This window comes from Vipera ursinii (assembly GCF_947247035.1).
Source record: "Vipera ursinii genome assembly, chromosome: 1".
NCBI lineage: Eukaryota > Metazoa > Chordata > Lepidosauria > Squamata > Viperidae > Vipera > Vipera ursinii.
The window spans coordinates 343800909-343816439 of NC_139512.1; the positions used below are offsets into that span (position 1 = coordinate 343800909).

The 15531-nt window shown below is 41.3% G+C and overlaps 1 protein-coding gene across 1 annotated transcript in view; it reads left to right on the plus strand.

Annotated features, from left to right (window-relative positions):
• Positions 1 to 3718, plus strand: part of CLIP2 (CAP-Gly domain containing linker protein 2) — a 99472-nt gene extending 95754 nt beyond the window's left edge. Inside the window, exon 17 of the mRNA XM_083349391.1 lies at positions 1076 to 3718. Within this exon, the coding sequence (XP_083205517.1) occupies positions 1076 to 1087 (12 nt within the window). The 3' untranslated portion in view covers positions 1088 to 3718. The remainder of the gene's footprint in view (positions 1 to 1075) is intronic.
• Positions 3719 to 15531: the final 11813 nt, after the last annotated feature.

The following is a 15531-nucleotide window of genomic DNA, read 5'->3' on the forward strand; positions in this document are numbered from 1 at the left end:
ATGCTCCAACACTGGAAGTTTTTAAGAAGAAACTGGCCAGCCACTTGTCTGAAATGGTATAGGGTTTCCTGCCTGAGCAGGGGGTTGGACTAGATGACCACCAAGGTCCCTTCCAACTACTACTACTACTACTACTACTACTACTACTACTATTCTGCTTCTTCTTTTTATTATTATTATTATTATTATTATTATTATTATTATTATTATTATTATTATTATTATTGGCTTATTGTGTAAGGTAGGGTACAATTAGATGTTGTAGTTTTAATTATTTTTAATATTAATTCCCCAAACTGAAATTGGTTGCTGCTAACAACTCATTATCTTTTGTGTGTGTGTGGGTGGGGGGAGTTCATTTTAACTCTTTCCTTTCTGAAAACTCCAGCTGATCTCATAGATATGTTGGTGTAAACCAGGGGTAGGCAACCTTGGCTCTTTTATGACTCATGGACTTCAGCTATGCTGACTGAGGAATTCTGGGAGTTGAAGTCCATGAGTCATAAAAGAGCCGAGGTTGCCTACCCCTGGTCTAAACCATTCAAAGGTTGAACCAGGAAGAGGGCTTGTTGACTGTGATGAGGGAACAAGACCTTTGACCTTGGCCTTTCAAGACAATCAAGATATTATAATTTTGGACTGCCTCTGGAAACTCCCCCCCCCCTCCCCAATGCTACTTGGAAAGAAAGCAAAGAACTAGCCATCACAAGCTTTAGAAGAGAACATTTGTAGTTCAGGATTGAACTGTGGGGTCCTTAGTGCTCTCTGAGCTTGGTGGTTTTCTTGCAGATGTTTCATTACCAACCTAGATAACATCATCAGTGCTAACATTGATGGAGGACACCCCCCCACACACATTGTTCACTTAGCGACTGTGGATTCACTTACTTACCATAGTGGTTCCTTTAACAACTGTCACAAAAATAAATCTTAAAACTGGGTCCATTGGGTGATGACCCTCTTTATGGCCATCACGTTTATGACCATAATGGGCAGGCTTCTACTGTCATAAGAGTACTGGCATTTAATCATGAGAGCAGTGTTCAGATCCCTAATCTGGTCTCTTCTGTTACAGGAGAAACACTGATGGAAAAGAAGGAAGGAAGAGAGGAAAGGAATATTGAAATCATTGGAGTTGAGAAGAGGGAAACTTGGGAGACGCCTCCCCCAAGCACCACCAAAAGTATTTCCACTCTATGAACAAAGTGGATGTCAAGAAGGAGGGTTCCTCCCCGGCGATTTGTTTAGTTCTAAGTTGGGTCCAGTTCCTCCAAAGATGCGGTACAGCGGTTGTGCCTGTGGCTGAATTTCTCCTTTGCTACCTGCAGCCTTTGGCGGTCATTTTTATTGGCATGGCGTATCATGTCAGGTTTTTTGGGAGGTACTTTCTGCTGTGCCGGCAAGATACCTCATTTGAGTGGCTTTTGAAAGACGTTGGAGATTTTTCTAAGTGACGCCCCCCCCCCCGAATACTTGCTTAAGCAGCTAATAATTTGCACATAGCATTCAGATTTCCCCTCCAGATCCGCTGGATGGGCCCATTTTACAGGTCTGCAAAAGAGCTAAGATCAAGCGCCATTGACCATAGGGAGCAACCCAGTGTCTGTTTGAAAAGAATCTCTGTCCTCTACATTAAAAAAAACTGTTTTGAGGTCAGAAATATATTAAACCTAATGATATAACATGGGATAGGCATTTTGAGGTGGACCTTCTCTAACTTATTTTAACTTCAGTAATTATCAAGTCATGGGTGATTCAGAGTTTTTTAGCCAATGGTGGACTTCTGCTGGTGCCCGTACAGTTACATCTCTCATCTGTTTAGAGATACATCTTCTTTAAGCCAATGATGACTAGACCTTGAAACTAAAGTTGAGATTGACCTAGAGAACTAATCAGCAACTCTCTGGAGCCAGTTGAGATGGCCTTGTCTTGCGGGGTGGAGGGGCTGGTATTCTTTCTTTCTCTTTGACTTTCGACAATATTACGCTTGAAATTCTGAAACGCTTTCCCAATAGCCTAAGGGCTCTTTTATTTTGTTGTTTAAACAACTTAGGCCCCATTTATATATGCAGGTAAACCCTTTTCACCCAGATAAAATGCAAATTAGGCAACCCTAACCCTTTCAAGTGTTTCGGATTTCAGCTTCCAATCAGTAAGACAGAACCGCAAAAAATTGATAAGGGGAAATCCAAAATATGTGGAGAATAGGTTTCCTGCATCTGTACCTCTGTTTTGCACAGGTTGGTCTATTTGTGTGTTCTACCACTGCAAATAACTATCTTTTTGTGACAAGGAAAGTAGCTTGTTTGGGGCGAAGGTCAGAAGAATTCAACCTAACTGTTGGAGCACAAATGCTTTGCAGCCTGTGGCAGTAATCTTCAGACAGTATGTTCTCCCTTGGTTTTCTTGCATGTAGAAATTTGAGACACAGAAGAATCTCCAGACGAGAAGATGTCTTAAGTGTTCAAATATATGAATGACTGGAGCAAGAATGTCTGCTTGTGTGTTTGTATGGTTTTTCTCCCTTTTTTTCTGCTAGTGGTACGCAGATTTGAGAGAGAATGAGTGTCTGTGAGTATTGTCTTACAAAATGCCTTCTTTTGTAAACACAATTTGTTAAAAGAAGCTGTGTAGAAATTGGTGCTAAGTAAAGAGAACCTAAGAAGTTGTCCAGAAGAAGAGGGCTCCAAAAAGATCTACTCCCACCCCCCCGAGGGTGAGACCATTCTTTCCCTTTGTTCTCCCAATATTACATTGTGTTTTTCTACTGTGGGATGAGAGGATTTCAGAGGAACGAAAGTCCACATTGTTGTCAGTTCTAGTCAGTGCTTTTTTTGTAAAAGAAAAAGGTGCTGGAACTCACACATGTCATACAACCCGCCTTGCCTACCTTACAAGGGTCTATCCAAAAAAGGTGCCGGAATTCCGTTCTAAGCGTTCTATGAAAAAAAAAGCCCTGGTTCTAGTAACCATCCAAAGCAAGATCACATCGTTGCTATTGTCATCAAACTCGGAGATGCCAGCTGAAAAGAGCAAAGCGAAAAATTGTCCAGACGGCTGTCTGGCGTAAAGAAAGATGTATCCTACAGGTTGAATTGATGCCAGTTCTGTGCTCTCAAGTATAAAATCCCAGGACACCAAGGGAACAAGTGAGCTGAACCTTGGAACAAGTGAGCTGCCTGCTCCAATGAGATATGGAATCCAGTTGGACCTTTCTTTGCTACTTAGATCAGACTAGACTACTACTTCTTTAGGCCTCTTACTGTAGGCTCTGCTTCTTTCCTTGAGAGGGTTGAACAGAGGCAGGATCCTATCTTGGAGCTTCACATTTGGTGTCCTCTCCATGAGATTATCTGTTGTAGAGATCTGGTGATGGAGAATGTGGGGTTCCAATTGAGAAGCTATCTCTGCGGGCTTTGATCAGGCATTTTAAGATCGCGAATGTGGTTTTTGCTGCTTTTTCTTTTAAGGTGGCCAACTGACTCTCATCTGGGTTCATGAAAATTGCTACCTAGGAGGAAGTGCCCTGTCAGCTTCATGTATTTGATGATCCTTCAAAAGGCCTTGTACTCTACTTTCATAGCGATGGATTTGCCAGTATATACAGTAAACTTTCACACACTGACGTCCTCTGGTTTTATTGGGACCTCCAAGAATTTCTAGCCCACATAAAGGTGGCTAGCTTTTGACTATGCTAGCTTAGTCCGGAAATTGGAGTCCCAGCCTGTATGGGACTCATCACAATGCGGAAAGTTGATTTACAGTATTAGGGAGAATAAGCTACCCATTTGTCTTCATATACTTCTATTTTTCTTCAGCTCTTTGCCATTTTTTCTGTATTCCTTTATTGATTTGGATCGCCTGAAATGTTGCTGCTTCATCTTTTTTCCTGCAAAAATGGGCAGTGCAAATAATCATGATGACGTTTTCTAATTTAGTTGTCTTCCTACTGCATTCTCTTTTGATGGACAGGAATTGGAGCAAACTGACAAGTAAGACCACAGGAAAAAAAATAATATTTTGGAGGATCTCTAATAAGATGTTATTAGTGTGATAATTCTCAATACAGGGTTTCTTTTGGCTTTGATAAATTATGTCTATTTGTGGATGAACCAAAAAAAATAGCACTTCTAAAAATCTTTACCATCTCTTTCTTTTCACTGATACTGTTTTATCATGCTCTTAAGCAAACTTACCTTTTGGGAAATGAATTGCAGTGATGGCCAGTAAATAACCAGGATCCTGGAAATATAAATGAGCTGCCTATTAATGCAAAGTTTGTTCCTGCTTGGCTAATTCCAGTGCTTTTTTTTGTAAAAGAAAAAGGTGCCGGAACTCACACGTCATACAACCCGCCTTGCCTACCCTACAAGGTTCCATCCAAAAAAGGTGCTGGAACGCCGTTCTGAGCGTTCTATGACAAAAAAAGCCCTGGCTAATTCTAAACATAAGATTAACTAACTAGAAATAAAAACTGTAGTTTAATGTCTGAGTATGGAACCCTGGTTTATTCTACAGTTAAACAAGAGATTGGTCTTGGTTTATGAACACTGTATGAGGAGTAGTTAACCAAGAATCCAGGTTCCAATGACAATGTGTTTTCTTGGGCTAACAGGCAAAAAGAAGTGAGAGTTTTTATTTAGCATAGTATTCATTCACTATTAGCCAGGATTAATCAGAATTCCAGTTTACTTTTATATCTAAACACTGAAAGAAGAGACTCCATTAACTTCTTTATTTTCCATCTTCTGATAGATTGCTGGGATTATTTGAGTCCTTTCCAGCTGCTTTATTCACTATATTTATTCACATAATGGCAAAAATTGTCCATTATGACCCTTAATAACTGATAGTAGTTTATCTGTCCCTGTACTGCACAGGATTGCAAGCCAAAGTAATTGTGCTATATTACAAGCAAGAGGCCAGTTCATCCTACCCTTTTCATCAGGAGGAAAATGAGAGAAGGAAAGCAAAATTCACCAATAAAAAAATGTCATAAAAATGCTAACATTCCTGGTTTATTTTCTAGCTCTTCTGACTTTTAAGCAGCAGAAGGGTTGGAGCAGGGGTCTTCAAACTTGGCCCTTTTATGACTTGTGGACCTCAACTCCCAGAATTCCTCAGCCACCGTGCCTGGCTGAGGAATTCTGGGAGTTGAAATCCACAAGTCAAAAAAGTGCCAAGTTTGAAGACCCCTGGGTTAGAGGGACATTTAATGAAAGTCTGAACTTGTAGCATTGATGTGTGATAGCTGAGTGGGACTGCCAAAAATCCAGAAGATTGGAGGTTTTTTTTCCCCCTGTAGGAAGCCGCAACTTTGTAAAATTTTGGCAGCATTGTTGAAAATCTCGTGTTTCCTTTTGAAACAGAAGTGCAGATGTATTCTTCTATATCCTGTGCACATTAGGTTCTCAAACTTGATGTCTTCCAGACTTAACCAGTCTGTAATTCTCAATATAACATGCTGAGAATTTTGTTATAGTCCAATACATCTGGAGGGGACCAGATTTGGGAATACTGCTTTTTGCTAGAGTTGACAATTCTGTGGGCAATGCTCTGATGTTGCCTGACTCCTTGTCAAGCTACTCTCCAAAGCACCTGAAGGCAGGACAAGAAGCAATGGATGGAAACTAATCAAGGAGAGAAGCAACCTAACACTTAAGGAGAAACAATCAGTGGAGCGATTCGTCTCCAGAAATCATGGGTGCTCCAACACTGGAAGTTTTAAAGAAGAGATTGGACAACCATTTGTCTGAAATGGCATAGGGCACGGGTGTCAAGCTCAACCGTGTCACATGATGTATCGTGACGTATTGCAACTTTTTTGCCTTTGCGGAGCCATGATGGGCATGGCCTACGCGATACACATCCAGTCTGTGGGCTGCCAGTTTGACACCCCTGGTATAGGGTTTTTTGCCTGAGCAGGGGGTTGGACTAGAAGACCTCCAAGGTCCCTTCCAACTCTGTTATTCTGTTACAAATAAATGTACACATAGCCATTTCACAGGAAGTCAAAACCCAACTCCAGTGCATCTATCAATGGAGAGCATTCAGCATTTATTCTTGGAAGAGAGATATTAATCCAGTAATCCTGCCAGTCCAGTTTATCAGGCTCCTGAACAGGAAGAGAATCCAGTCAAAACTAAGTATAATAATAAAAAAAATGGATAACTTTTTAACCCATGTGGCACATATCCTAATTTTGTAGTCTTAGACACTTTTTTGACTTATCAAATTTTGTTAGAAGAAGAAAATTGATTTGTCAGCGAATGTCTATTTTATTATCACTTTTTTTTCTGTTTGTTTCCTCTGTACAAAAAGCTTTACAGATGGGAGTCAAAGTGTAACTACTTCTACAGATTATGTATTCGTGTATTACAGGCCCCGAGACTGGCTTTCTATAGTGTGATGAACTCATACTAAACCAATAAAAATTGTGGCAGAAGAGAAGTTGCGTCTTGTCCCTCTCCATGGTGAATAATGGCACAAAACCGATGAATCGGAAGATGTTGCAACATTCTAAGATAAGATAATCTTTATTGTCATTTTTTTTTACTGTGGGCACAACGGCACTCATCAAAAATGAAATTTAGTTGCCCGCTCTCAAAGTGAAACACATACATGACACACACCTAAAACATACTATATACAACATATGTATAGACCCATACCCCTACATATACATAACAAATAAATATTAAATACTGTCCATCTTGAATATCTAACAGAAGGAAGAAGCCTGAGAGTTCACAAGGTTAATGCTCTATGGAATGAAACTATGGCTGAATCTGGATGTTCTGCTACGGATAGCATGAAGCCTCCTCCCAGAAGGTAACAAGGAAAACAGGCTGTGAAGAGGATGTGTCGTGTCCCAGACAATCTTATGGACCCTGTTCAAGCAACGCTTCTGTGCCCTGTCCTGGATGGGAGGGAGGGAACTGCCAATGATCTTTTCGGCCATCCTCATTCTGAAATGTTTTTAGGTTTTAAAAAAGATTCTAACCCAGCATTAGTTTTAATACCAATGTTTTACTGCAGTTAAATACAGAGTAAAGAAATTAAAGTTCCAAAGAGGAACACTATTAATTAGTAAAAAGCTTTTGTTTCAGATTTGTTTTTATCCCAGCTTTATTTTTATAAATGAGAAACTCAAGGTAGCGAATATACCCAATACTCCTTCCGCCTCCTATTTTCCCTCAACAACAACCCTGTGAGGTGGGTTGGCTTCAGAGAGAGTGACTAGCCCAAAGTCACCTAGCTGGCTTTCATGCGTACGTGGGACTAGAACTAGAACTCACAATCTCCTGGTTTCTAACCTGGTGCTTTTTATCTTTCAACATCCATTAATATATGGTGACCATATTTTCTTGGGGGGAAAAAAGACAAACCTTAAAAAGAAACAAATCTGAAAAAGGGAATTCAAGAGCAAAATGAGGAAAAATGCATATTCTAATAAAAATATCTAAAACCAAACAATAGGTTCCTATTTATTTATTTATTTTGAAAAATTAGCTTCCATATTTTCCACACGAATTGAAAAATTGCATGAAGTGGCTATCATCAGTATGGTAAAAACTGAATGATCAAAATAAAGGACAATCTGTTTTTGAAAATAAATATAAGGGACAGATTTCTGAAATAAATTAACACATGGTCACTGTATATTAATGCTGGGTTTTCATCACAGAAAATATGACTTACTTCCAAGCCTCACATTTTGCTGCTTACTTGCCTTTTCTGTCTATTTATCCTCACATCAGTCCGGAGACAGGGTGAAGCTGAAGCTAATGTGACATCCTAGTGTTTCTGAGATTGTGCAATATATGAACTATATAGTGAACTCTGTGAAAGTAGTTATAACACCACTGAAAAAGTGACTTATAGCCAGTCCTTGCACTTACAACAACAGTTGCAGCATCCCCATGATCATATGATCAAAAAAGTAGGGTGCTTGGCAACTGGCATGTGTTTATGATGGTTGCAATGTCCTGGGGTCCTGTGATTGCCATTTGCAGCCTTCCCAGCCAGCTTCCAGTAAGCAAAGTCAATAGGGGAAATGGAATTTACTCAAGGACTATGTGATTCACTTAACTACAAGTGATTTGCTTAACCGTGGCAAAAAAAGTCAGAAAATCAGGCCCAACTCACTTTCCTTCCCTTGCACTGGAAATTCTGTTCCCAATTGTGATTGCAGGTCATGGACTACCTATAATTGGTTGCAGAATAGAAGAACTGTGTCAGAATCCATTTATATCATATTCATAAATGGAATGTTTCAAACATTGTTCCATGGATTCTGCCATCTCCCGAAGAGAAGAGAATAGATGTGTATTGAACCGGCAATAGGCATTTCAAAGGAAAGGAGAAGCCTTTTGAACTGGGGAAACAAAAGGGGGGGCTAGCATCTGGTTTTTGTCACGGAAGACAGCAATAAAACATGAAGGGTCCTAAGTTCCTTTTTCCCATGAGATGGATGATACGAGAGAAAGGATGGGGGACTGACCAAATGGCGTTAAGGGGGGTTAAACCAGGAACTCTTTATAAGGGTTTACTTCGTGGAATAATATTAAGTCCTGTCTCGTTCCTACAACCAAGCATGTCATAGTAAAGATTCTTTTTTGGAATAGATTTGACTCCAAGAATTTTGTCTTCCTAAGACGTGGTTTGAGGTGGGTCCTGACATTAGACAGGACTTGCACTGAAAGTCAACCTGGGAAGAGGAACCTTACTGGGGGACTTTGCAAATAAATATGATGTCTGACGATGAAGCAAGAAGGGAGGGAAGACCCACGGAGAAGGAGCCTTCCTCCCAACCGAATTCCCAGAAACATTGGGAAGCTGAAGCGTCATATTCCTCCTGGGAGGAAACGGCGGAGCAGCACGAACGAAAACCCCGGTGGTCGATGGGCGTTGGAAGGAAAAGTGAGTGGGAAAAGGCTTCGGGAGAAGTGACCCTGAGACGGAGCGACCACCAACCGGAATGGAAACAAGAGATGGAGAACTCCCTGCACGCCAGTGAGGAAGAGCGGATTCTGGAAAAAGCTATTGACTTGATGAAAACAACCCTGAGCTCACTAAGGGAGGAGAGAGCTGGAAACCGCAACCGACACAACACCTGGGGTCGCAACTGGAGGGGTAACGGAAGGGATCCAACACCTGAAACCCCAGGGCCGTCCAATGGAACAGGAGCCGCTGACAAACTGACAATGTTGGGGTGGACTTTCCCCATCTGCATTCCTCATTTTAATATTTAATATTGAAATTCCACAAGGGCCGTAACAATTCCTTGCACTGATGGTGTTCCAAAATGTGTTTCTAAAGAGAGAAGCTGATGTCTTCCAAATGTTGCAGGTACAATTCCTTGATGCTGTCTGTGATGAAGCAATCATGTGGGATTTAAAATCCAAAACAATTGATATGATTGTTGCTACTTTTTTAATCTAACACTAGGTGGCACTAGATGCCTTATCTAAATACAGTCCTATCCAGTTAGTTAGCCTGAATGAATTATTACATTAGTTCTGGAACAACTTGTGAGACCACTCTGCTCATGCATCTCTGTGGTTTAATCCAGTAAATCAAATATTGGTCCCTTAGCTGTAAATAACAATTTTCTGGTCCACTGGGCCATGTCAACTCAGTATCTTTCATTACATTTGTTATCTCCGCCCCCCCCCCATTTTAAGACGGCACATGTGTACAAACCTGGACATAAATCAGGACTATCCAATTTCCACTTACAGTTGCTTATCAGAAAGTGATATCCTATGATTAATTCTTTTTGATGAGCTGGAAAGTGTCTAACCATTCATGGACTAAGGAGCTTCCAATAATAGAAGGTTGTATGTACAGTGGGTTAGGATGCTGAGCTTGTCGATCAGAAGGTCGGCAGTTTGGCAGGTCGAATCCCGAGTGCCGCGTAACAGAGTGAGCGCCTGTTACTCGTCCCAGCTTCTGCCAACCTAGCAGTTCGAAAGCACATAAAAATGCAAGTAGAAAAATAGGGACCACTACGGTGGGAAGGTAACAGCGTTCCGTGCGCCTTTGGCGTCTAGTCATGCCAGCCACATGACCATGGAGACGTCCTCGGACAAGCGCTGGATCTTCAGCTTTGAAACGGAGATGAGCACCGGCCCCTAGAGACGGAAACGACTAGCACGCATGTGCGGGGAAACCTTTACCTTTACTATGTACAGATAGTATTTGATTTATAAGCATTCATTTAGCAACATGACAACATCACTGGAAAAAGTGACTTATGATTGAGCCCCACACTTATGACCATTACAATATCCCCACAGACACATGATCAAAATATGGGCACTTGGCAACTAGCATGTATTAAAGTGTTCCGGGGTCATGTGAACACCATTTGCAACCTCAGGTGACTTCAAACAAGCAAAATCAATGGGAGAAGTTGGAGCCACTTAACTGTGTGAGTCACTTAACAACCATGGCAGACAAGGTAAAACAGCACAATTCACTTAAGAACCACCTTGCACAGCAATGGAAATCCTGGCCCTAATTGTCTGCCAAGGACTACCTGTATAATGAATTTCCCATTGATTTTCAATAGGACATGCCTGAAATTTCGGGCGTGGGATGTGCCTCAGGGCACTGTGGGGGATTTTTCCAAGCTCTCTCAATGCAGGTGATGTTTGATCTGTTAATCAAAAATAAATTCCAGTGAATGGCCATGACTTGATTCCATACCTGCAAAATTGCTTAGAAGAAATACTGACATTTGGTTGGCAATTCTTGGTTGCATGCTATAGGAAAAAAAGGAATATGGTTTCAAGTTTTAATCATTTGAATTGATGCACAACACTCACCCTTATGCTATATCCCATTACCCATCCCTGAAATCTTGAATGCACCCCCGAGAGCCATCACAAATATATAAATCTTCTAAATAACAATTGTAAACAAAAAATAAATAACAAATTGAATTTTTTTAATGTAATAGTAGAGGAAAATATAAATATGAGACCAGGCAATATTTGTTCATTGTAATTCAATTTAACAGAATCAACTTTACTTTTTGTCCTTGCCCTTGCTGCAATCATTTTGTTTTTAAATCCTCGCTTATTCACTTTTTGTAATGTCATCTGGCAACTCACTTAAAAAGGCAAGTTCGGCCTAAAAGGGTACACGAGTCACATACAAATTCTTAAAAGTTATTAATTTAAAACTACAAAAGGTAATCTTATTCTTTTCCACAAGTCAAAAAGAAAAAACTTAATATATAAAAATATAATTCCATCAGTGTTAAAAACAACAACACTTCTTAATACAGGTACTCCTTGACTTACATCCATTTGTTTAGTGACCGTTCAAAGGTACAATGGCACTGAAAAAAAGTGACTTATGATCATTTTTTACACTGAAGACCGTTGTAGCATCCTCATGGACATATGGTCAGACTTTGAGTGCTTGCCAATTGGGGGAGAGCATTCTCTGTGGGCGCGCCAGCCCTTTGGAATCAATTACCGGGTGACCTTCGGATGGCTCCCAACCTTCGCTCTTTCTGCCGGGATCTGAAAACCTATTTATTTGAACAGGCCGGCCTGGTTTAAGGGTTTGGGGTATTTTTAATTATTTATTGTTAGGGCTTAATTAATTTAATTTCATTTTAACTTTTGTATGTAAAGCTTTTACTGCCCTGAGTCCTTTGGGAGGAGGGCGGTATAGAAATTCAATTATAAAATAAATAAATATAAATAAATAAATATATTTATGAAGGTGGCAGCATCCTGGTGCCCTGGGATTGTCATTTGTAACCATATTTATTTATTTAGCATATGGCATATCATACATGGATTAGCATTATATATTAACATTTCATCTAGATCAGGGCTTTTCAACCTTTTCACCCATTGTACCACTTTTAGGATATGGCAACATCTGAGTACCACCAGTCGCCTTGCAAGATGTCAAAAACTTGCTCACCAAAAAAAAGGAAAAAGTGATAAAGTACAGAGTCCTTGACTTACAACAGTTCACTTAGTGACTGTTCGAAGTTACAATGGCACTGAAAAAAGTGCCCTCCCAATCCACAGCTGAGCAAGATGGCTGCCCGCCCGGCAGCGCTCTTCCTCCTGTCCGAGGTTTTCATTGTTGTGAGCATTTCTGTTGAGGATTGGCAGCGGGGGTAGGGTGGGGGGGTGTTTGGTTTTTATTCCCCCCCCATCTGCTTGGTGGTTGCAGCAGGTTTTGGTCACTTCACATGACCCTGGGACACTGTGACCGTCATAAATATGAATCAGTTGCCAAGTATCTGCATGTAAATCACAAGACCCTGGAGATGCTGCAACATTCCAGCTGATCGGTGCTTCTGGGCTCAGCAGACGCGCCAGGATCAGTGCTGCTTTCCAGCTAATTGGTGCTTCTTCAGGGCTCAGCAGAAGCACCAGGCTCAGCGCCGAGCTCCAGCTGGTGCCTGGTGCTGATCCTGGTGCTTCCACTGAGCCCTGACAGCCCCAAAGAAGCACAGATCAGCTGGAAAGCGGTGCTGATCCTGGCGCTTCCGTTGAGCTCTGACAGCCCTGCAGCTCCAGCCGTCTCTCGCTCAGGCTTGTGTGGCGCTGCCACCGGTTCAGCTCATTCCTCTCCCCTGCTACTACTTTTCTAGGATGATCGCGTACCACCTGCCAGCTGTCAATGTACCACAGGTGGTACCCGTACCACTGGTTGAAAAGCCCTGATCTAGATTAGTAAAACACAATAAAACACAAGTAATCTTCTATTGGAGCATTACACTGACAGTCAGTGGGGGAAGTCAGATTTGTTAACAACCACATGATTCACTTTAGTGATTCACTTAACAACCATGGCAAAAAAGGTCATAAAATGGGGCATGACTCAATGCTAACAACAGTTTTGGTTTCAGTTGTGGTTGTAAGTCGAGGACTATCTGTATTGATAAATCAGTAAAAGTTCAAATGCAACACAGGAAAAAACATGCGTGAGAAATGGTTTCTCAAAGAATTTTTTAAATACTGCAGAGAGGATTGACCACACATTTTCAATTAAAAGAACAGTACTCTTCTTGGCCTTAGTCCAAATTAGACCATTAGAAATATAGGTTCATAATGTACAGCCAATTACCTCAGCATAATAATAAATCAATATCACCAATGAGGTAATTACAAAAAGGGCTAATGCAATTTTGGATGACAGAAACAGATCAAGCTTACAATACAAAGGAAAATAATTATGCCTTAGTCAAATCCCATCTAGGTAATAATGTGAAACTACGTCTGAGTGCCACAACTTTAGGCAGTGATTCTCAACCTGGGCAATTTTTAAGATGCTGGCTGGGGAATTCTGGGTGTTGAAGGCCACACAGCAGGAAAAAGGAGGTGGATCATAACAAACTGTGGCAAGTCCTTAAAGAGATGGGCATACCAGACCATCTTATTTGTCTCTTGAGAAACCTATATGCGGGCCAAGAAGCAACAGTGAGAACTGGACACGGAACCACCGATTGGTTCAAAATTGGGAAAGGAGTCCGGCAAGGCTGTATACTGTCGCCTTGCCTATTTAACTTATATGCAGAGCACATCATGAGAAAGGCAGGGCTAGATGAATCAAAAGTTGGAATTAAGATTGCCGGAAGAAACATCAACAACCTAAGATATGCAGATGATACCACTCTAATGGCAGAAAGTGAAAAGGAACTAAAGAGCCTCTTGTTGCGAGTGAAGAAGGAGAGTGCAAAAGTTGGGTTGAAACTAAACATTAAGAAAACCAAGATCATGGCATCCGGCCCTCTCAATTCCTGGCAAATAGATGGGGAAGAAATGGAGGTAGTGACAGATTTTATTTTCCTGGGCTCCAAGATCACCGCAGATGGGGACTGTAGCCAAGAAATTAAAAGACGCTTGCTCCTTGGGAGGAAAGCCATGGCAAATCTAGACAGCACACTAAAAAGCAGAGACATCACCCTGTCAACAAAAGTGCGTATAGTCAAGGCTATGGTCTTCCCAGTTGCAATGTATGGCAGTGAAAGCTGGACCATAAGAAAGGCTGAGCGCCAAAGAATTGAAGCCTTTGAACTATGGTGCTGGAGAAGACTCCTGCGAGTCCCTTGGACTGCAAGGCGATCAAACCGGTCAGTCCTAGAGGTGATCAACCCTGGCTGCTCTTTAGAAGGCCAGATCCTGAAGCTAAAACTCAAATACTTTGGCCACCTAATGAGAAGGAAGGACTCACTGGAGAAGAGCCTAATGCTGGGAAAGATTGAGGGCAATAGAAGAAGGGGACGACAGAGAATGAGGTGGCTGGATGTAGTCACTGAAGCAGTAGGCGTGAGCTTAAATGGACTCCAGAAGATGGTAGAGGACAGGAAGGCCTGGAGGAACATTGTCCATAGGGTCGCGATGGGTCGGACACGACTTCGCAACTAACAACAACAACAACAACAACCCATTAGGGACGTGGTGGCTCAGTGGGTTAGGACGCTGAGCTTGTCGATCAGAAGGTCGGCAGTTTGGCAGGTCCAATCCTGAGTGCCACGTAGCCGAGTGAGCGCCTGTTACTCGTCCCAGCTTCTGCCAACCTAGCAGTTCGAAAGCACGTAAAAATGCAAGTAGAAAAATAGGGACCACTGCGGTGGGAAGGTAACAGCGTTCCGTGCGCCTTTGACGTCTACTCATGCCGGCCACATGACAAGCGCTGGCTTTTCGGCTTTGAAACAGAAATGAGCACCGGCCCCTAGAGTCGGAAACGACTAGCACGCATGTGCGGGGGAACCTTTACCTTTAACCCTGCTCTATAGGGCTTTAGTCAGACCCCATTTGGAATACTGTGTCTGGTTCTGGAGACCTCACTTAAAAAAATATAATAATAAGATTGAGAAGTCCAGAGATGGGCAATAAAAATGGGACAAAGTCTGAGGGACAAAACATATCAGGACAAATAGGAAAGGGAGGACATGACTGAAACTTTTAAATAGTATATTAAGGGTGTGCATAAGGTTCAATATTAAGCAAAAATTAGAAACACGAGGACATAATCTCAAACTGACAGGACGGAAGTTCAACAGTAACATTAGAAAGCATTACCTCACAGAAAGAGGAGTGGAAACTTGGAACCAATTTCCAGCAGAGTTAGTGGGTCAATCATCAGCAACTGAATTTAAACACTCTTGGGATAAACATACGTCCATCATTTGACAACAATTAAAAAAAATCTCAAAGAGCAGACTTGATGAACCACTAGGTCTTTTTCTGCTCTCAGTTTTCTATGTTTGCTGAGATTGAGGAAGACTGCTTTAAGGTGAAAATAAATTGCAAAACATTATACTTTTAAGAATTGCAAGAAGGGTAGATAGAATGAAGGATGATATTAAGGGTTCAAGCTTGAAGAATAGGGCTTGTTTCCACTAAAAAACAAACAACTATCAGAGATGTTTGAAAAGAGAATTTCTTTCATTTATTGTGTGGATTCAATCAACGTGATTAATCTGGTTACTGCATTAATACTTTCCTGGGTTTCACTATACACTGAATCATAGGGACCAAATGGGTT